We start from the raw sequence: 19,626 nt of genomic DNA, 5'->3' as shown, positions 1-19,626 counted from the left end.
CTGAGAGCTGGAGCGCACACAGCCTCCCTTCCCAACTCATCCACATTGGATTGTTACAGGAACAAACTGTATATGAAAGCAGCACTATCTCTCAGAGCTTACACCTTCTGGCTACTCTCCAATTATCAGTGAGCAGAGAATTTAACATGCTCCTCAAGACATTGTATTAATTTTTACAGCTTGGGTCAATATGCAAATTGTTTTAAAAAGGGAATAAACATGAAATGACAATTTAAATGAAGGGAAAGCAGCAAATATATAGCTTCTAGCCTTGCTAGAGAATCTGCTTCTTTTCTCCTTTAAGAAGCCTAGGTACATGCCTCAACTTTCTGTTGGTAACAGGTTCCAGTATTAGTCAAACCTAAAATGTGTGCATTACTAGGCTGAAAGGAAAAAAAATACAAAAAACATATGTTGACACTAATAGAGACCTTGAAGCAAGGACATACAAAGAAAATATTCATGTGACCAGAAGACTCTTAATGACATTCATCTAAATAGCATTACTTCAGAGTTTGGGGATAGACTTCTACATTTCAAGCCTCAAATGCAGTTCCAGTAGGGAGCACGCATCTGTCAGTCTGCAGACGTAAGTCATTACCACCACAGCGTGCTTGGATATACCATTGCAAACTACAAATGCATGCACATTTTCATGCATGGATATATATCCTCTTTAGGGAAGAGTTTGGTCCTGGTAACTCGAAATGTCTCCTGTCCTGAAATGTCTATGAAGGAGTTGATAAAATCTAACAGTTCTTTGCACAGATACAAATAAGTTTATGTAGTTTGAAAACGAAGAGTTACATTTTATTACTATCACGAAAGTCTCTGAGTTGCCAAAAATCATTGCAAAGATTTGTAGCAAGAAGCAGGCCAACCAAAATAAATGGCAAAAGCAAAGAAATAAGCTTTTAGAGCTGAAAGATCTTATACAGCTCTAAACCAGGCATAACCTAGACTTAGTGTTAAAAGTGCTGAGAATTGCTGAGTTTATTATAACTCAATTGTGTTAATCACATTAGACATTCTGAGAGCAAAGGATGGTTGGCCACATGGTGCACAGGGGAGAATGCTGGCAAGTGGAGAGCAATTAGACAGCCAGCTCCTGTAGAAAACTGAAACAGGTAATTTTACTACCTTTGAAAACAGAAAGACCAGGGAGGTGACGTAAAGAAAATTGTAATATAGCATAAAACTAATATGTCTACTATGCCCAGGGTTGTATTCATCTAGTAATTACACAGTTCAGTTTATCTGATTTACTGCAGATTATCTGGAGGTCTTCTTGACTCCTTTAGGTGCAATGTCCTCATAGTTAAAAAATGTGATTTATATTTTTAATTCCTTTGCATCCAAATTAAATTCTTCTAGGTCTGAGCAAGATTATTATTTGAATCTGGGTTCTTTCTGAGTAGGCTGATGTGAGGAATGAATAAACTGGAATTAGGCAAAGGGGTGCGAAAAGCTCAAGTTCAGTAACAATATCCCCATTGAAAGCACCGTAAAACTGTAAGCTGGCCTGCACCATACTTCTGGCCATTACGAAGAGCAGCAGGATGGGCAGATGCACAAACTGCCAGGGAATGCCACTGACACAAATCATAGCTGCAAATTATAGCTGGACGAGACAAACAACGCTCCAAGAAAGATACCTTTAACAAAATCACTGTGATGACCAAATTCCTTGAATATTCAGTTCCCAGATGCTCTCACTGTCCTTAGTGCAAAGTTACTCTGTTTACAGTTTTAATGCAGGAGTAGAATTCCTGTAAGTTGAGGTTTTGTGTTTCACTTTCTATTTAACCTTTTGGCAAAGAATACGAAATGACACCCATTAATGATCAAGATTCATTTGTAAGGCTGCTGTATATAATTCTCTGCATTGTTCTTGTTGTTCCTAGTTGGCATTTAATATATCCATAAGCATGCCTTATTTCCCTCAAAACAATTGAATTATATTTTGTCAAGATACAAACTCTGAAAGAGTACAAACTTACAAAAAAAACCCCAAGTCTTTCTGTAGTGGTTTTCAGACATCACACTGTGCTACTACAGAAGAAACAACATTCGAAATCTAAGCAGGGTTCATGCAGAGCCCTGAATCAGAGATGGTGGTATATTAGCCATTTTTTTGGTTAGAACAGTACCTTTTGTTTGTTCACTTTTTTTAATCCTGTCTAATTTGGTTTCATTATGTAAAGGAGGAAAATCAAACACAGCATCTTTTTAATCATTCAGAGCCTATGCAGCATATAACTGAAGAGCAAAGGCCTTATGAGTAAAAGCAGATGGACTACATAATGCGTATGCCCAAGCATTTTAGGAAAGTATAAGAAGAATTCCTGGGCAGTGGGGACCACAGAAAAACTTGGTTCTCTTGTGTAAACAATGTTTTCCCCAACAGCTGTATTCCCCTTCCTGTTTATCCTTCTCTCCTGCAGAATTCTCTCAGTTCAGTCACATCTGTATTTCATTTATTTTTTAAAAATATTTCTTTAGCTATCCTCCTAGCCTTTTCAGATTATTAAGGCTGAGGGAATTTTCCAAGTCTCATTTCTCTTTTCACAATCTACTCTGTTCACATTTTTACACTTCATTTAGGTTCTGAATTCACATAATGATCCACATGGGTGAGGAGCTTTGCCCACACAGACCGGCCTGCAGGGTTAGAGTTTTCATGTGAGCAACAGAAATTCTCTAGGCAATTATCTTTTCTTTCACATTTTAAGATCAAAATACAACAGAATAAGTGAAAATAGTGTTCAGTTGTTCCTTTCTTTTTAAAAAAATCCAATATTAAATTTAATATTTACACATTTCTATAATTATTAGACAAGAGAAAAATACTTGGAGCTTAATTTTTATCACACCATGTTTGAGAGAGTCTTTTTAATATTGGGACTAATAAAAATTGTTACATGAAAGTTAGACTATTGATTTAAATCACTGATATTTTTTTAATATATTTGTTGTGCTCTGTTGAAACATTTTAATTTCTGCTACTTAAGTGAACAGAATTTTTTTGGATGTGTCTGCCTGACTTTTCTTGAAATAAATACCAGTCTGAAAATGCACAATTAAACCAAGTCTACTCTTTTTTAATTTCAGCTAGGTTACATGAAGCAAGGTTGTTAAAAAACTATATTGTATCTGTAGTCTAGCACTTAATTTTATTTTACTTTACAGCCATTTTGCTGAGTCTCACCTCAAACTCTTCTTTCTTAAAAATAACTGAACAGATGATGAACCATATCTCAAGGGCAAGCATTAATCTCTGGAAGCAACTATATTCTACAAGCAGTACCTCTAAAGATGATGTAATCTGTTCCAAGAAGCCTGTTTCTATTTTTAAGTGGCATACTCTTATTATGCTTTTAAAAGGGCATCTCCATCACACGTTGTTACTTTGCTTTCAACCCACTAACAATCATCAGTGATATTTAATATAGATGAAATAGCTTCAGAAAATAATTGATTTTATATTATTGTCCTCTCTGAGTCTTACAAATGGTACTTGAAATGGTAATTTAAAGTTATAAGACTATAAAATGCTTTCACTGTGAAGAATATTTCTGCTTAAGGTCACGTTTTCAAAAAAAGTACATCTTTCACAACTGCCTTAAAATGCTTGAGCATTTTGTATGTGAAGTATCTTGGAATGTTTTGGGTTCTCCACTTAATGTTACTGAATGTGACATTGAAGAACACAGAAAAATCATTACAGCACAAACCGCACAGAGAAACACACTCAGCCCTGGAACTCCATCTGCTTCTACAAGGAAGGGCAATAACGACAAAGTAAAAACTACAATTTTGATTAAACCTTTTTTTGTGTGTTTTGTTTTTCACTACCATAATTTCTAGGTAAATCATTAAATTTAGCATTTCCAACACAATATACTTTCATATTTAAAAAATCCAACCTCAAAAACCACGTTTTAGCTGCTAATGCCTAACAGAAAGAAACCAAGCATACTCTTGGGTGGCACAGGCACGTCACAAGAAGTGATATGTGTAGGTGTTGCTTATCATCATATCCTAAGAGCATGCTGTTATCTCTTCATCTCTGCCATCACATTGCTACACTAAGATGAGGATCTCAGGGTGCAGTTTGACACCATCTTACTAATTTTAGAGCATGCAGCTATCTTGCAGTGAGTATTACTGGATCTCCTGGGACCTCAGCTATTCATCTAACAAGGAGCAGCAGCAATCCAAATCAGCAAAGAGATTCGGTGGGGGCTTTTTTTTCAAGTAAGATTTTGAACCAAGAGTGATAAAAATCATATCTATTAAAGTGATAGACTTTACCATCTCACATTCCTAATAGATATTATGAAAGCCATCATTATTTTTCACACTACAGTGCCACACATCGCATATCCAATGAGTGGTCTACTAAGACTACTCGGATCTTTCTGATACCCCCTCTCACATGTAGAGGCCTACATTATTGTCACCTCAAGGTAAACGTTGTATAGATGAAGTTGGAATTTAATGTGGAATTATCACCTAAAAAGAAACAGAGACAACTGCTGTCTACAACTTCTTTTTAAAATCATTTTTTTTAGTTTTTAAAACCCAGAGTTGGTCAACAGTGACTACCCTAGCTGGCTTTAGATATCTATCAGTTACACTGCAATTTGTAACTATGGCAACTGAGAGTCTATTGATTACACCACTATGACTGCAATGGCCAAAGACACTGGTGTATTTTGCTGCTTGGAAACCAGAAGACTTTCCAGCTCAACATCCTCTGCAGATGTAATCAGCATTAGCACATTTTCTTTTGGTTGGCTTTTAATAATTGAACTAGGACATCACCAATATCCACAAAACTTCTAAGACAGTCACCCTCAACTGAATAATATTTATTAGCTGTAGAAAAACACTCGGAAAATATATTACAGACGTACAATTTTGTCCTGGCAGGAGGAGAGTTTAGTTAAACTTCAAGTTATTTTCCATCTTTAAATTCTATGATCCTTTGAAACTTTGTTTAGTGTTCCTCAGCCAATATTCTCAACTCTCAGCTCCCAAGAGCTCTTATTTTTCTAGTAAAGTTAAATTCATTTTCCCAGTAATCAATCATAAGGAACTGCAACATCCAGATTTGTAATTTTTTCCCCATTAATAATTTGATTAAAAATGCAAAACAAAAAAAATCTCCAACCTGTAATGTAACTCATAAACCTGTGTTTTTACTTGCTCTTCAGTTTGCTGGCCTTTAAATGCCTATAGGTTTCCTTTTCCTTTTTTTTTACCAGAAACTAAAATTTAGTTTCCAAGAATGGCAACTGCCAAGTCTGTTCTTGTTTCAAAGATCAGCATCATATTTGGTTTTTCTCCTTTCCTAGGCTTTTCGCATTTTCCCACCTTTCCAAGAGTTTTCAAAAGTAACAGAGAATTAAGAACAAAAATTAAAATAATACTCCAGTAAATTTCCACAGTGCCTTCAGGTTTGCAGGGCTGTTTGCAGTTGATGTTAATGGATATGTGAGTAGCAGATGATGCTGTAACGTGGTACAGTGCCTTCATCATCACACAAGCCAAACCTCATGCCAGGCAGTGCTAATAGTCAAGGGGGCAGCCGGGGGACAGAGATGTAGGTGTTGAGCCTCACTGAAAGGCTGTGGCAGATGTATCTTATCCAGACTTGCTGAGATCTTTACAATGAATACATATACTTCAGTGTTTCTTTTCTGACCTTTAAATCAATGGATTTATTTAGATCTTCATTATCTCCCAGCTGTCCACACAGGCTTTAACTTTGATTTCTTCGAAGATATTTAAAGAGAATTTGCATAGATCAGCTACTCCCTTCATTGGTACATTTATAACAACAATAGTTTAAGTTATTGTTAGGTCATAATGAGTTCTTCTTCTTGAACTTTCCTTTTTCTCACTGCCTTTCCTTTACTCTTGCCAGATTTATCTTTAAAATGCCATTTAAGTGCATTCATTTTGTTTCAGGTATATGGAGGGCTACAACTAGGAAGAAGTGGAGATAAACTGTATCCAAACAACTCAGCTGCAAGCTTGAAAGTTTCTCAATGGTTGCATCCAAAGTAACAGCTTGACATTAAGGGCTCTGTAACAATTTAGGATCTTTGGGGAGATATCTTGACAAATCTCTTCCGTAGTGTGATCTATTCCACTTAGTTAACACCTCTGAAATAGCTCAGGGTTCAGCAAAGAGGCCCAGCACAAACCATGCTACTTGTTTCCATCACAGATCCCATGCAACTATATCGATCAACACTCAACCCTTTTTGTAGACAACACCCCATCTAATGCATACTGCTTTAAAAACTCAAATATTAATTCCTGTAGTATCCAAGTACCATAGACAGATACAAGACTTGCACAATATGCCAAGCAGACCAATCCAAAAGCACTTAGAAAGCTCTGCTGCAACCAGCCCATGCATCACTCTTTACCCTTATGCAGCTTCAACCCATTCTTTGTCCCATCTGAGACTCGTTTGGTTCATACAGAAGCACAGCTCCTAGGAAAACAGATTTGGCAAAAGCAGAGGTCTACACAACAGGGAGAAACAGAGCCCAAACATCCAGGTACCCAGTCCTCAGTACACCGCTGCAGTGCAGCTTGTCCCAGGGATCCCAGCATAGCCACTGGGTATTTACAAACACACTCCAGCTTTGGTTCAAACCTCAGAACAAAGGGAAAGCAGAGGAGTAGAAGAATGGAAGTGAAAAAGAAATACAGAAAGGATTAATTTGCTTTATCAATGTAGCACGATAAATAACCTATCATGTCACAGATGCAATTTTTCTTACAATTAGCCTAAAGGTCAGCATGATAATTTTTTTCAGCTCTCACTTTTTACTTGTTATGAGTGGCATCGAAATGCATAGGTTTGATGAGAAAGTTTATATTGAATTGTATAAGCATCTGAGATAGCCTAGCTATGTAAAATTGAACAGCAGTCCCTTCTGTGTTCCTGCAGGCTGCGATGGAAGGCTGTTGCCTGGTATCATAGCCTATCACTACACATTGTCACATTCCTTCTCAGAAAATGCCTGGAAAAGCTTAACTTTTTTGGAGCTGGAAGGAGGACATAAGCACTTGGGTAATTTGGTCTATATTTTTACATGACAGCACAGCTCATGTTATAGTGTACAGTCTCCAGACAGATAAAACATCCTAGATTTAAGAACTTTAAAAACCTGATCAGTGTGGAGAATTTGGTAAAGGGGTATTAGCTCATTCAGATTCTCCTAAATATCACAGCATTGCCACTGCGCTGTTTAGAATCCCTCAAGGAACACTTCAAACTCCAAACTTGGGATGGAAGACCTCTATATCCAGAACAGCACTGGATTGTTCATAAAAAATGTTAATGGAAAAAAAAAGAATAAAGTTATATAGCATTTATAGAATTCTGCAGTGAAAGGTAAAACTTCATCTATTTCCTTATTTTGACTCAAGTAGCTACAATCACAGAGATATCTTCAAACAACAATGTAAAAAGGCTGCTCTACAGTGTTCTGAGAGACTTTGAAAGTCTGAGTCTTGCATACTTAGGCTGACGCCTTAAGAATAGCATTAGAAAATTCTTTCATGTACCTCATTGTTTTGAAAGAGAGCTGCAAAATGCCAGCGTTTTAACTCAGATTTTATCAGCTCTGAAAATACTGACTCAACTATTGATCTTTCAGCCTGAGCTATTCTGAGGGAAGGTATGAAAACCCCATCTGGATTGATTTAGCTTTGGTTTCCAAAAACAAGTACCATATCTGTATACATAATGATACATTTAGGATTATATTATAAAAGGCTTCATACTTGAAAAACAGTCCTTTAAACAAGTGATATAAATACTGTTGTTGCACTAGGTGCATTAAAGATCATTAAACCAGCACTGTTTACTTGAAATAAAAAAATTTACTGAAGTAATACTTAGAATTTTTACAATGAGAAGTCTGAAGAAAACTTTTTTCAAGTGCTCTGACAGGATCAGCTTCAATAACTATTTGGTGGTGTATCACTCAATATGCAGCTCCAGATCAAAACACTTCTCTCTGGCAATGGTATGTTTTAGAACCAAAAGAGTTATACCAGCAATTATAACATCTTTCTCAACGCAAAACTAGCATGACTTCTTAAATTGCTGTTACAGATTCAAAAAAAGCCCTAAAACTTCAGCATTACACTGCCACACCATGGCACAATTAAGATCTGCAAGCAAAAATAGAAAAAAAAGACAATAAAAACTCCTCTGCTTTAATTATTTAGGACTACCTTATCCACCATTAGTTTTCGTAAAGCACTAAAAAACACACTTGCATCTTGCTCAGCAACAGCTACCTAGGAACACTATGCTCGGGGATTTTATTTCAGTAATTTTTTTCCCCAAAATTAACAAAGAAAAAGTTTACTTGCTGCAAGTATTAAAATGTTCAAAGACTAATTTGATATGCCTGTTGCACAGATGGCATATGTAGGGAAGTGAATACCAGGGGCATTTCTTTACTTTGTTGGCTACAAAATGTGGAGCTTTTTGTTCTCTGCCAATTCAGTTGACAGACAGTTGGAGAAAAGAACTGTTCAAACGACTTTCAAGTTTGGGGTATTTTAACTGTTTGAGGTAACAGTACAGAATTTTAGAATCTACATTCATTTCTTCATGTCAGAATTGTAATGGATTTCAGACCTAGAAATATTTCAAAATACTTAGTACTTAGTATTTCCACTTACTACTAAGTTCTGTGAGAACTCTTTAAAAAAAAAATCCTCTTTTTGCTGACCTTGAAGTACAGCAACCCAAGATCACTGAAATTTCACATGAAAGTTTTTAACTATAGCAGCTCACTGCACAAAACCTACATTATTTTAATTACTTTGTCATCTATATAATTTATGGCTTCCATAGCACTTGTTTTGAAAGAAAGTTATAAATCAGTTTTCTATGACCATTATCAGTACTGCTTTATTCATTCTAACATTCCATTTTTAAGTGTTTTCCTAATAAATCAAACAGTATACATAAGCAATCGGCTGAGGCCAAGACCATACCAATTATTTTACCTGCAAGAACTTGCCATTACAAACATTTCCCACAAGGCATAATAAAGTACATGTCCGGTGCCACAAGACATACAGGAATATCCTGTACCGAAGCATTAAATAAAGATTAGATGACTAACTAGGGTATCATTTGCTCCATCCCTTCTTTAATTGCTATTGTCACCACTTCAGTTTACAAAAAATGGCACAGCCTAGATGCATGCCAGTCCTTTCCCGTTAGGATGGTTTATTCAAAGTCCTGCATTAAGTATCTTTTATCTCGAAACACTTTCAGTTACAGATTGCTTAAGCTATTGATGAACAGTGCTTTCTCTTTTATACATTACTCATCTCTAAGCCATATGCACACGCATATACATATACACACTTTAATACAATTGCTGTTATTAGACCTTTACTTTCAATTATCAACAATTTCTGTATATTTTTTTACTGCTTTTACTCAAAGAACAAGCCAGTAGGTTACACCTAAGATCCCAACTCCTCCTGATAGCCAGCATACATAAACAGCAAACTGTGAACATTATAGACTTGTAACAAACTCGGCTCTAAAACCTCACTAGCAATTGTGAAGTTCTCATGAACATTCCTGAACTAACAGGATCAGCTCAAATTAATTCCATACTCAAACCTGGTAGCAAAACTGCGTACCACCATCTAGGACTTGGGATTTTGGTAGTCTTTTGGGAGGGGAGGAATTTAGCAAACTTGAGTGACACTGAACAAAGACGATTTATGGAGAGTGCATTCCTAGCAGTTATAGTGTTTAGCAGTTGCCCAAGAGTCACGCCGAACTGCATAAGGAACTTAAAAATAAGTTCCAGATCTACAGCTCCTCCCCAAAACACAAAACCAGCCAATTCTGAAAGTGTTAGTCTCTAACTGCACCCCAAAATTTAGCAGCAGATAGTACAGCATCTCTGTTTTTCTGTACTCTCAGTTGCAAAAATCAATTTTCCCTTTCCCCTCTGACTGCAGACGTACCTTCTTCTATTAGTCATTCAGGCATCACAGCTAAGTATTTAAAATTGGATAATCTTCTTAAAAAATATATATTATTTAAATTATAAAGATGTATGCTGAAGTTGAAAACAGTACTGAAAAACGCCTTTCCTTAGAGCCCACACAGAAAAGATTAGTTAAGATAAATGGCATCCTTAATGCTTCTGAATTATGTCCTCCTCAGAAGAACCAAAATCATGCTTCATCATCATTTATCAGGCAGCCCCTTCTACGAAACTACGGGAAACTTCATACCTTCCTGAACTTTTCCATCTGCTTATAAAGATCCGGATCCAACTCTTGAGACACATCTTTCATCCAGAGTAGAGCTCCTCTGTATTCAGTCCGATACTGTTCCATCCGGTTTACTGTCAGCCAGGTGTCTGAGATGGCCCTGTATCTGAAAGTCTCCACTTCTTGATATAATCTACTCAAAGGAGCACGGAGTGCTAATCTGGGGGAAGGCATGAAGGAAAGAAAGGAAGGAGGGGAATATGTTAAACAAGTTGATAAACAAAGGAGTAATACAACTACTGACAGCCAAAATAGATCAGACAGTTCTGTAACTTGGCTGGGGGTGCACATGAACGGGGTAATTTTGCATGAAGATGGTGCTTGCAACCTTCCTGTTCAAGAAGTGAGGTTTTATTTACATGTGTGAGTGAAAAAGCACCCTATTCTAATGCATCTATGTACTTTAGTTTGCCAAGCTGCTTATGTGTATGTTATTACAATTCCCCTCCGTAAGTTTCATTTAGCAACTCCAAAAATGTTCCTGAAGTAATTTATTACTGGATAAATACCATAGTTATATCAGGATTGACACGTTAAACCCCACAAAAAGCACTTCAATTAGCCATTTAATCTTCAGATGTAAATGTAAATAAAAAAAGTCATCTGTCAAGTAGGTTATTACTGATTTTTTTTTTTAAGGAATCTGAACAATTCCTTTGAAGGATATTTACCTTCTGGAAGGATTTGGACCTTTTCCTAAATGTTTCTTCTGGCAACCACACTTTGGAAAGGCTGTAGGGGACACTGTTGTCTTCCCTATGCCATCACTTCAACTCCTAATGGTATCTCAGAACTAGGCAGGATTACTCCAACTTTTGCTTTGCTTCCTCCTGCTGCTTCTGCTTTCCTATTTCTTGCAAGCAGTGACCTCACTGGAATGGGTTCAATCCATTCCACAAGAGCACAGACTTAGTTTAATGTGCTAGGAAGACCTTTGGCCTAAGAGAATTTCTAATTTCACCTCCAGTAATCGAGAAATTATGTCTTCTCGATCTCCATGTACTGAGCTAGTTATTGGCATGCAACATAAATAAAAGTAGTCCCAACTTCAACATGAGCTTGACAACAGCTCAAGAGAAGAAAGACAAACAGTTGTTTTTATTTTTATGTGAATTTATTTTAAAAGATGCCCTTAACAATGCATTGAGCAGGACATATAATAAAATGTGAACATTTAAGTGTGGCTTTTTTGATTTTCCCCGTATTTTTTCTCATTCTACAAATACTTACCTAGACATCCAAAGGAATATTCAGTTTATGTAGATATGCCATACACTGAGATTTCTACAAACAGTTAAGCTTTATAAAGAAGCAAATCATCAGCGCTTTTGCTCAAGGGTGCCTTACATGTGCTTTAAAGATCCCCCTCATGGCTGTTACTGGAGGTGCTAATGACCAAATTCTAGCCCAAGGTAAACATATTAAATTCTCAGTGCTCTGTATGGAATATTTTATTTTGAGCCAAACAGCTGCACTGTTAAGCTAAAACTGAAAAGTATCACAATAGTTAAAAGTCCCCCCAAATCCTGTAAAACATAATGGAATAAAATTCTCTCTCACAAGTGCTGGTAAATTTCAAACTTCCATGGTCCCAATACTGTTAAAAAAAACCATCATAATACTCATACTGCCATCAGGTACTGTTACTTTTAAACTCCTTGAGCAAACACTGGGTCAGTGAGTCATCAAGGGCTCTGGGTAACAGCATATGCTTGTGGGCATGTGTGTCCCTCTGGATTCCTTACCTTTCACTGATTTGCTTCTACCTAATCTACATGAGCTCAGAAGGGATCTTCTAGGATCTTCTCCTGGGGGTGGGGGCTTCATAGTGTAAGGTTAAAGCAGAAAATAACATTCAGACTCTTCCTTTCTCCTCTGTCTACTTGAGATATGAGACTCCATGGTCCAGAAAAAAAGTATTTCCTTATTCATTTCCCTCCGTCCCAGGACCCAGACACCTCTACAGTGAGCCTGCTGTAGCATTTATCTGTAGAGTGAGAACTGCCACCAAGCAGAGGAGGGACCTGACATCAGCTCCCTTACAATCTCACTGCTAGAGAGGCCACAAAGATGCACCAGTATAGCTTTAGAACTGCTGAGCTGAATAGGCACTAGAGATATAGACACAGCAGGTCCATAAGACAAAAAGCAGGATCAGGCAAAATTTGAAAAATAAGCCAGTAATATTGACAATACTACAGCAGGTTTGGTCAATAACTTTCCTAGCAATTGATTCCTCACACATTTCCAATGGCTAAATGAATTATGCCAACAATGACTCAACTACAATTATCACATGTACTTTGTAAATCAGACAGTAATGTCGACCCATATACCTTTGCTGAGAAGAAAAGCAGAGGGCCTTTCCTGTAGCTTGCATCATTTTTCCTGCTCTTGTTTTATCCTGAGAACCCTGTGATCGAAGAAATTTCCCCAATTCGTTTTCTTCCTGAGACAGAACTAACAAAAAATAAATGAGTGGTCAAATATGTTATTTAATTGGTTTCTAACAGCTTTAAAACTGCCTTAACATCAAATAGTTTAAGACAGTCTAAGTCCAAGCAGCAAAGCAAAAGTAAATAATTTCACAGAATTCCTGCATTTCATAAACATAAGATGAGACATTTACAGACATACTTAACAAGAGTCACAAAATTCCATCAATGCCAAAGGACAACAGGAGATACGTGTTATTTCTTGGAAAAAAAAAAGTAGGTTGGTTAGATTACAAAAAGGGTCTAGTCTTGATTGTATTATCTTTTAGTGTTGGATTTTTGGGGCTCTGTCTGGTTGGTTGGTTTTTAAATTCTTTTTCACCACTTGGACTGCCTCAGCTGATCTCTGGTAGCATACTTTCAGAGAAGCTAATTTGCCTGCTTTTCTCTTGCTCACCAGTTTTCATGCTTAATTACATAAAAAGTTTTCATATGAAAAAATCTAGCACTTCACTTTAAAGAACACTTATTTTCAAATTACTTTGCAAGATTGCTTGACAATTTTACCATTCTACACAATTCAAACACTACATTTCAACTATCTGAAATATGTCTACCTCAAAGTAACTGATTGTTTTTTAAACAAGAAGAGGAAGAAAAGTGTTTTTACACTGAATTGGTGACTACTTCCAAACTGGGACCACGGATCTTCATGATCCTTACAAAAACATTTCATGATGGCCTTGTCTGTCTTCTAAAGTGGCTGTCTCCTAAAGTACCAATTTCTTCCCACTATCAAGATGGAGAGTGGCCTAATACAATAAAAGAAGATCTCTTGAAGTCCTCACGTAATTTTTACCAAAATGACAGTCAACTCCAATGCAGACTATGGTAGAACTCTGGTAGAAGATTCTGCATGCACATCCCTGCATCAGAGATTTCACCTGCTCCTATGGAACACTTCTTGAACTCAATACCCTACTAATCTCTATTCCAATTTTACCACCAGATTCTGAAACATTATCCCTGACTCTCTTTGGATAGGCAAAAGAAAAATGAAAGGCTCGAGAAAATATGGATAACATTCAAGAAAAGAAGATAAACTGAAAGATGACTCCAAAGCTGGATTCTCTTCTCCAGGCCAAAAATCACAGCTGCAGAGAATCAAACAATTTTGATTGCAGAGAACCTTTAGCAGACATTTAATACAACTTGCTGTTTGAAACTTCCCAGATTAGGTCCCCGTCTCTTACTAATTACCATCACTAATTACTGTACACTTGTTACAGCCAAGTCAGCATTATCAAATTCATCGTAATAGCATGGATTACTTAATTATAAAACTAGTAATAAGCCAAATATTCTTCATCATCAATCCTGATGGAAAGAAAAACTAAAACAGTTTAGAAAGGAGTTAGGATTTCTAGACAAGAGACTTCTGAATGTAAACAAGCCAAGCAAGCAGGGAGAAAAAGGACTTCAAGGAAGCTTTCTCCAGTAATTATTGCTACCTATCACTGCATTATATCAATATATAAAACTTAAGATCTAGGAAATCTTCAAGCAAATAAGAAAATCTGCTTTTAGCTGTTTGCAAGGAACGTTATTTTTACTTTAAAATACGATGAAACTAGTAGTTCCCCATTTTAATTTTCCCTTTTTCACTTGTTTAATGGTTCCACAATGCAGACCTTCTTACCATTTTAATTACTGTGTTTGATCATACTTACAACAAATCCTTTTTTGATACAGTTCAATTGCTTTCAGCAACTCCATACATGTTCTCTGAATAGAATGGAACAGCTGATATTGAAAGAAAATACACAAAAAATTTGTTAAGTGCATGCAAGAAATACTGATGAATAAAATACACAGAAGAACTTAATTTTTTGTAGAAATTATTAGGGATCATTATTTCCTTCTTGAACAATTAGAAATCTTTCTAGCCTGAAAGTATTTTCTTTACCAGTTGTGCTTTTCTTTCAATTAAGTTATCCACTGAAACTACAGACCAATCATAACTTACAAAAGAACAGCTGGTAGTTAACCAAACTACTTGCGTTGGGCTTTTTTTTTTTTAGGTGATATCTTTGGATATACACAGAGATATACAAATCTATTTCTAAAAAACTTCCAGTAGAGCAAAGAGTTATCAAAATGTCTATCATGTTTATCACAGGTGGCAATATGCATACTGAATTTTTCATACTGCAAAGTTTAGTGGAACCAACTTGCATAGGTATCTCAATATAGAAAGCTGTTGATTTAAACTGAACGTTTTATTGGTGTAACCAAATTTATAAAGCAGTAGTTTCCAAAGGAAGTAGAGGTAAAAAATGTCAGTCTTGACTTAATTTGGAGATTGTTTCTAGGAAATAGAAGAATTACTGCTCTTTCTATCTCTCCATCTAAAACCTCCAACCTGCAACTTATACCTAAACTCCACCATATCAAGCATTACACAACTAAGTAAAATGGATTACTAGCCCAGTAGCTGCCTTCCTTCACAGTTGCTTGACTTCCTATACATTTACACAGGTCTTGTCTTTTAAACTGGGAGTGTGACTTGTAGGTGAGAAAGTGTCCAAGTGAAAACATGCTTATAGTTTTTTGAAACACAAGTTTCCCTATTTCCAATCCCACCTGAGCTAACACAGCATCCTTTTTAATGAATCTGCAATACAGTAGACATGGTAGAAACTCAGGTATGTATTTAAAAAATATTGTTCCATCCTTCCAGCTTGTTTTGCATCAGTACTATTGATTTATAACCTATCATGAAGACCCCATAGCTAGAATCACCATGTTATAAGTTCCCACTAGTGTTTGTTGTAAAACAGCCTCTGGTATTTCAGCTAAAACCTGAATAAACTGTGAAGTCAATTTTTATTTTTTTTTTTAAGAAACTGCAAGAAAACCAGTAAGGCAAAACATTTATCCTTACCTAACAGAACAATACCAACAAAACTTACATGGACACAAACTGGATTGCTACATTTCTGTAGTCCATCCTCTATTTTTTACTTTGTCTAAAATTCATTTGAGCTCTTCAATTTGTAGAACCTTAAGCTATTTTTTTTTCTCAGTGGGGCTGAGGATACTGACAGCAGGACTGTATTTGTCACATAGCAGGATTTTTTTCTCTTATTTATATCTTACAGACTTTCAGAAGGTTCTTTGGTCATGTCAGAACCCACTAATATGCTCGAAAACTCCAGAGTGCAGAGTGCACTATTCACCTTGCTCCTTCTCGGTGTATTGCAAGCTTTTGTGATATATGTGATATTTTGTATCTGTATAGAGATTGTCATTTGTATACACTATAGAATAGTATTAAAAAAAATAAACTACCTTAAACTGACATAGACAAAGGATAAGGATGATCTCCTGCTCCTCTCTGCTAACAAAAGGAGAAGATCTGTCCCCAACACATGAAAGTAAATCCAGAAGATGTTAGGTTCCAAATAAAGTTTGAAGGACATGAGGTTTTGTATTACAAAATGGCACTATATTGACTGAATTTACATACGTACTTTTGCCAAAATTTGGAAAAGATATTACATGAAAATGATAGTAAAAAAAATATAGATTATTATATATTATGTGTACACATTAGAGGATTGGTGAAAATAAAAACACTTTAAACATTAACAAACAGTGAACATACATTATGTAAACATTACAAACCTCTAGTTTTGCATCCAGATCTGCATCTGAAGCTACAACATGCTCATCTTCCTTTTTTCCTGTAACTTTAATAAGGGTTTGTTTTGTTTTCCAGTATTTCTGCTGCATTTTATTGACCACTGATTTTTCTTGGCTTTGAGCATATTGATCATAAAATTCTCTTGGATAATTGCTAGAAGATTAAGAAATAAAATTGAAAACTTCAATTGGATGCTTTAAAATTAAGTCTAACGTGCTTAATTAATACCTTTGTAATTAAGAATATTGCATTTGCATGCAGACATATATTCTAACATGCATTTCCTCATTATGTATTAATAACAAAGCAAATACATCAGTCTATATTTCCAATCCTACTCTGGAAAGTAATACACTGCTTTCAATACAAATGTCTTAAGCATGCAGTACTGCCAAATAATCAGCTGCAAAGAATTCTTCCGAATGCATTATGGATTGATTTATAGCCCATGGAACTAACTTTTTATTTTATATAATTAATAGGAGAGTTTCAAGTGAACTAGCAGAGTTGCTTAAGCAGGTAGAAATTTTCATGGCATTTCAGCACTGTCAGGACTTCACACAGTTCATTTTATTAATGGGATTAGACCATTTCTTGTTCTCCTTTTTTTGTAATTGAATAAAAAAAGAAGAACCTTCATCTCTTTTGAGCATGCTACATGAAAGACTGATATCTCACATCTTTCTTTATACAATGACTACATGACAACTGTGGCTGTGTAACAGGTAACCTTTTTTTCAAGGATTATTTTTTTATTGACAGATGATTCTGCATTCCTGTAGCAGATCTAATAAAAAGTGTAATCTACAGACAAACTACATATTCCACAATAGTCAAACCATACCAAGATGGTTTACTAGAAAATACAGCCTTACAATGAAATCTTGACTTCTTTTAGGAGATGTTATTCCATTGTTCATGAAGGATATTGAGGTGCTGGAGCAGGTCCAGAGGAGAGTAACTAGGCTGGTGAAGGGACTCAAGCACAAGTCCTATGAGGAGAGGCTGAGGGAGCTGGGGCTGTTCAGCCTGCAGAAGAGAAGGCTCAGGGGAGACCTCATCACTCTCTACAACTATCTGAAAAGAGGTTGTAGCCAGGTGGGGGTTGGTCTCTTTTCCCAGGCAACTATCAGTGAGACAAGAGGGCATGGTCTCAAGTTGTGCCAAGGGAGGTTTAGGTTAGATATTAGAAAGAATTTCTTCGCAGAGAGGGTGATTAGACATTGGAATGGGCTGCCCAGGGAAGTGGTGGATTCTCCATCCCTGGAAGTTTTTAAGAAGAGACTGGATATGGCACTTAGTGCCATGGTCTAGTAACCACAGCGGTAGTGGATCAAGGGTTGGACTTGATGATCTCGGAGGTCCCTTCCAACCCAGCTGATTCTGTGATTCTATGATTGCTCATTTCTGCAAAAGTACACACATTTTCCCCCATATTCATGTATAAAAAGCTGCAGTAACTTTGCAGCTCTTTAGAAGTAAATGGTTGCCAAAAATCGCTATATCAAATATTCTAGGAAACTTAAAGAGGTTGAGTTTATCTTGAAAAACAATACCTTCTACCTGTGGAGTGATGAACTATGGCTCTTTAGTAAGATACTGACCACAACACAGAGACAGCTCAGAGATGCTACCCCAAGAGGTCTTCAGACCCAACACACACATCAAGTCATGTACTGAGACACATGTCCTTGCCCATGGCAGGGGGGTTACAGCTAGATGATCTTTAAGGTCTCTTCCACCCAAACCATTCTCTGATCCTCTGATTTATATATATATATATATATCTACACACACATATATATACATATATACACATGTACATATATATACATACATATAGATACATATATATAGATACATATATATACACATATAGATACATATATATACACATAAATATACATATATACCTATATAGATATACATATATATACGCATATATACATATACATATATATTTATAGATATACATATATATACATATACATACATATATATACATATACATACATATATACACATATACATACACATATATACATATACATACATATATTACATATACATACACATATACATATATATACATACATATACACATACATAGATACGTATACATACATATATACGTATACATACATATATACGTATACATACATATACACACACACATAGATATATATTTGCTGTGAAATAATGCAGCCATTCTGAAAAAAACCAGCCACTGGTACACTTCCCCAAAGGGTGGTTTCACCGGGATATGTTACTTGCTTTGTTACTTTTAATCAGTGCGTTAGGCAATGGTGCCTTAATCACCAAAGAGAGGGTAAGAAATTAAACTGGAAGTGAGCAGGGACTAAATTTTAAAAAGCACTTATACACAGAACTTCTTGGCTTCTTCTCCAAACTTGAAAAGTGAAGATATTTCCCCACTTAATTCTACAGAAACACTAGTTCCAAGAATTTATGTATTTAATTAAAATTAAAATAAAGGTCTTTTGGTGATACAGCAGAAAATAAACAACACATGCAAAACATACCACATTTCATTTGGAATTCTGTACAAAACAACACATGCAAAACATACCACATTTCATTTGGAATTCTGTACAAACAAACCATTACACACATGGACAACAGACAGCCTATCAACTTTGGTGAAGACTATATTGACTTGATAAATGCTACACCTTTAAAATACAAAATCTACAACCTCTAACAAATACCCCTGCATTATGAGAAAACAGAATATGAAAGTTTTAAAGTAGCATTATTTTTAAAATATTAATTAAAAAATCCCGTCAAACCGCTCACAGGGGTGAGCTCATAAAGGCCCTAGCTGTTCTGTTTGGGTGCTTTAACTTCTGCTACAGCTGTGCAAATAACTGATATCTCATTTCAGTGGTCAAGTCAAGAAAACACCATAATTCATCTGATGTTAACTAGCCTTGATAGCTACCTCAATTGAGGTTTCCAGAAATTCTAGGGGCATTGTGCAAGGAATAAAATTGAGTTATTAATATAAGGTCACAAAAAGATTAAGAAAAAATACTGGGATTAGTACAGATTCCTGAATTACAAGACTGATAAACCAATTGAAAGAATAAGAGGAATATAATTTTTTACTACTAC

At 35.9% G+C, this 19,626-nt stretch overlaps 1 protein-coding gene across 3 annotated transcripts in view; it reads right to left on the bottom strand.

Moving 5' to 3' along the window:
* Positions 1-19,626, bottom strand: part of ICA1 (islet cell autoantigen 1) — a 71,424-nt gene that overhangs the window by 39,610 nt on the left and 12,188 nt on the right. For all 3 annotated transcript variants that reach the window (XM_064676532.1, XM_064676541.1, XM_064676521.1), the window contains 4 exons: positions 16,473-16,644; positions 14,516-14,588; positions 12,687-12,810; positions 10,312-10,510 (listed from right to left, as the gene is read on the bottom strand). In XM_064676532.1, coding sequence (XP_064532602.1) covers positions 10,312-10,510; positions 12,687-12,810; positions 14,516-14,588; positions 16,473-16,644 — 568 coding nt within the window. The remainder of the gene's footprint in view (positions 1-10,311; positions 10,511-12,686; positions 12,811-14,515; positions 14,589-16,472; positions 16,645-19,626) is intronic.

Source organism: Pseudopipra pipra, chromosome 1 (assembly GCF_036250125.1).
Source record: "Pseudopipra pipra isolate bDixPip1 chromosome 1, bDixPip1.hap1, whole genome shotgun sequence".
NCBI classification, from domain to species: domain Eukaryota; kingdom Metazoa; phylum Chordata; class Aves; order Passeriformes; family Pipridae; genus Pseudopipra; species Pseudopipra pipra.
This window is presented reverse-complemented; position numbering and strand designations above follow the sequence as displayed.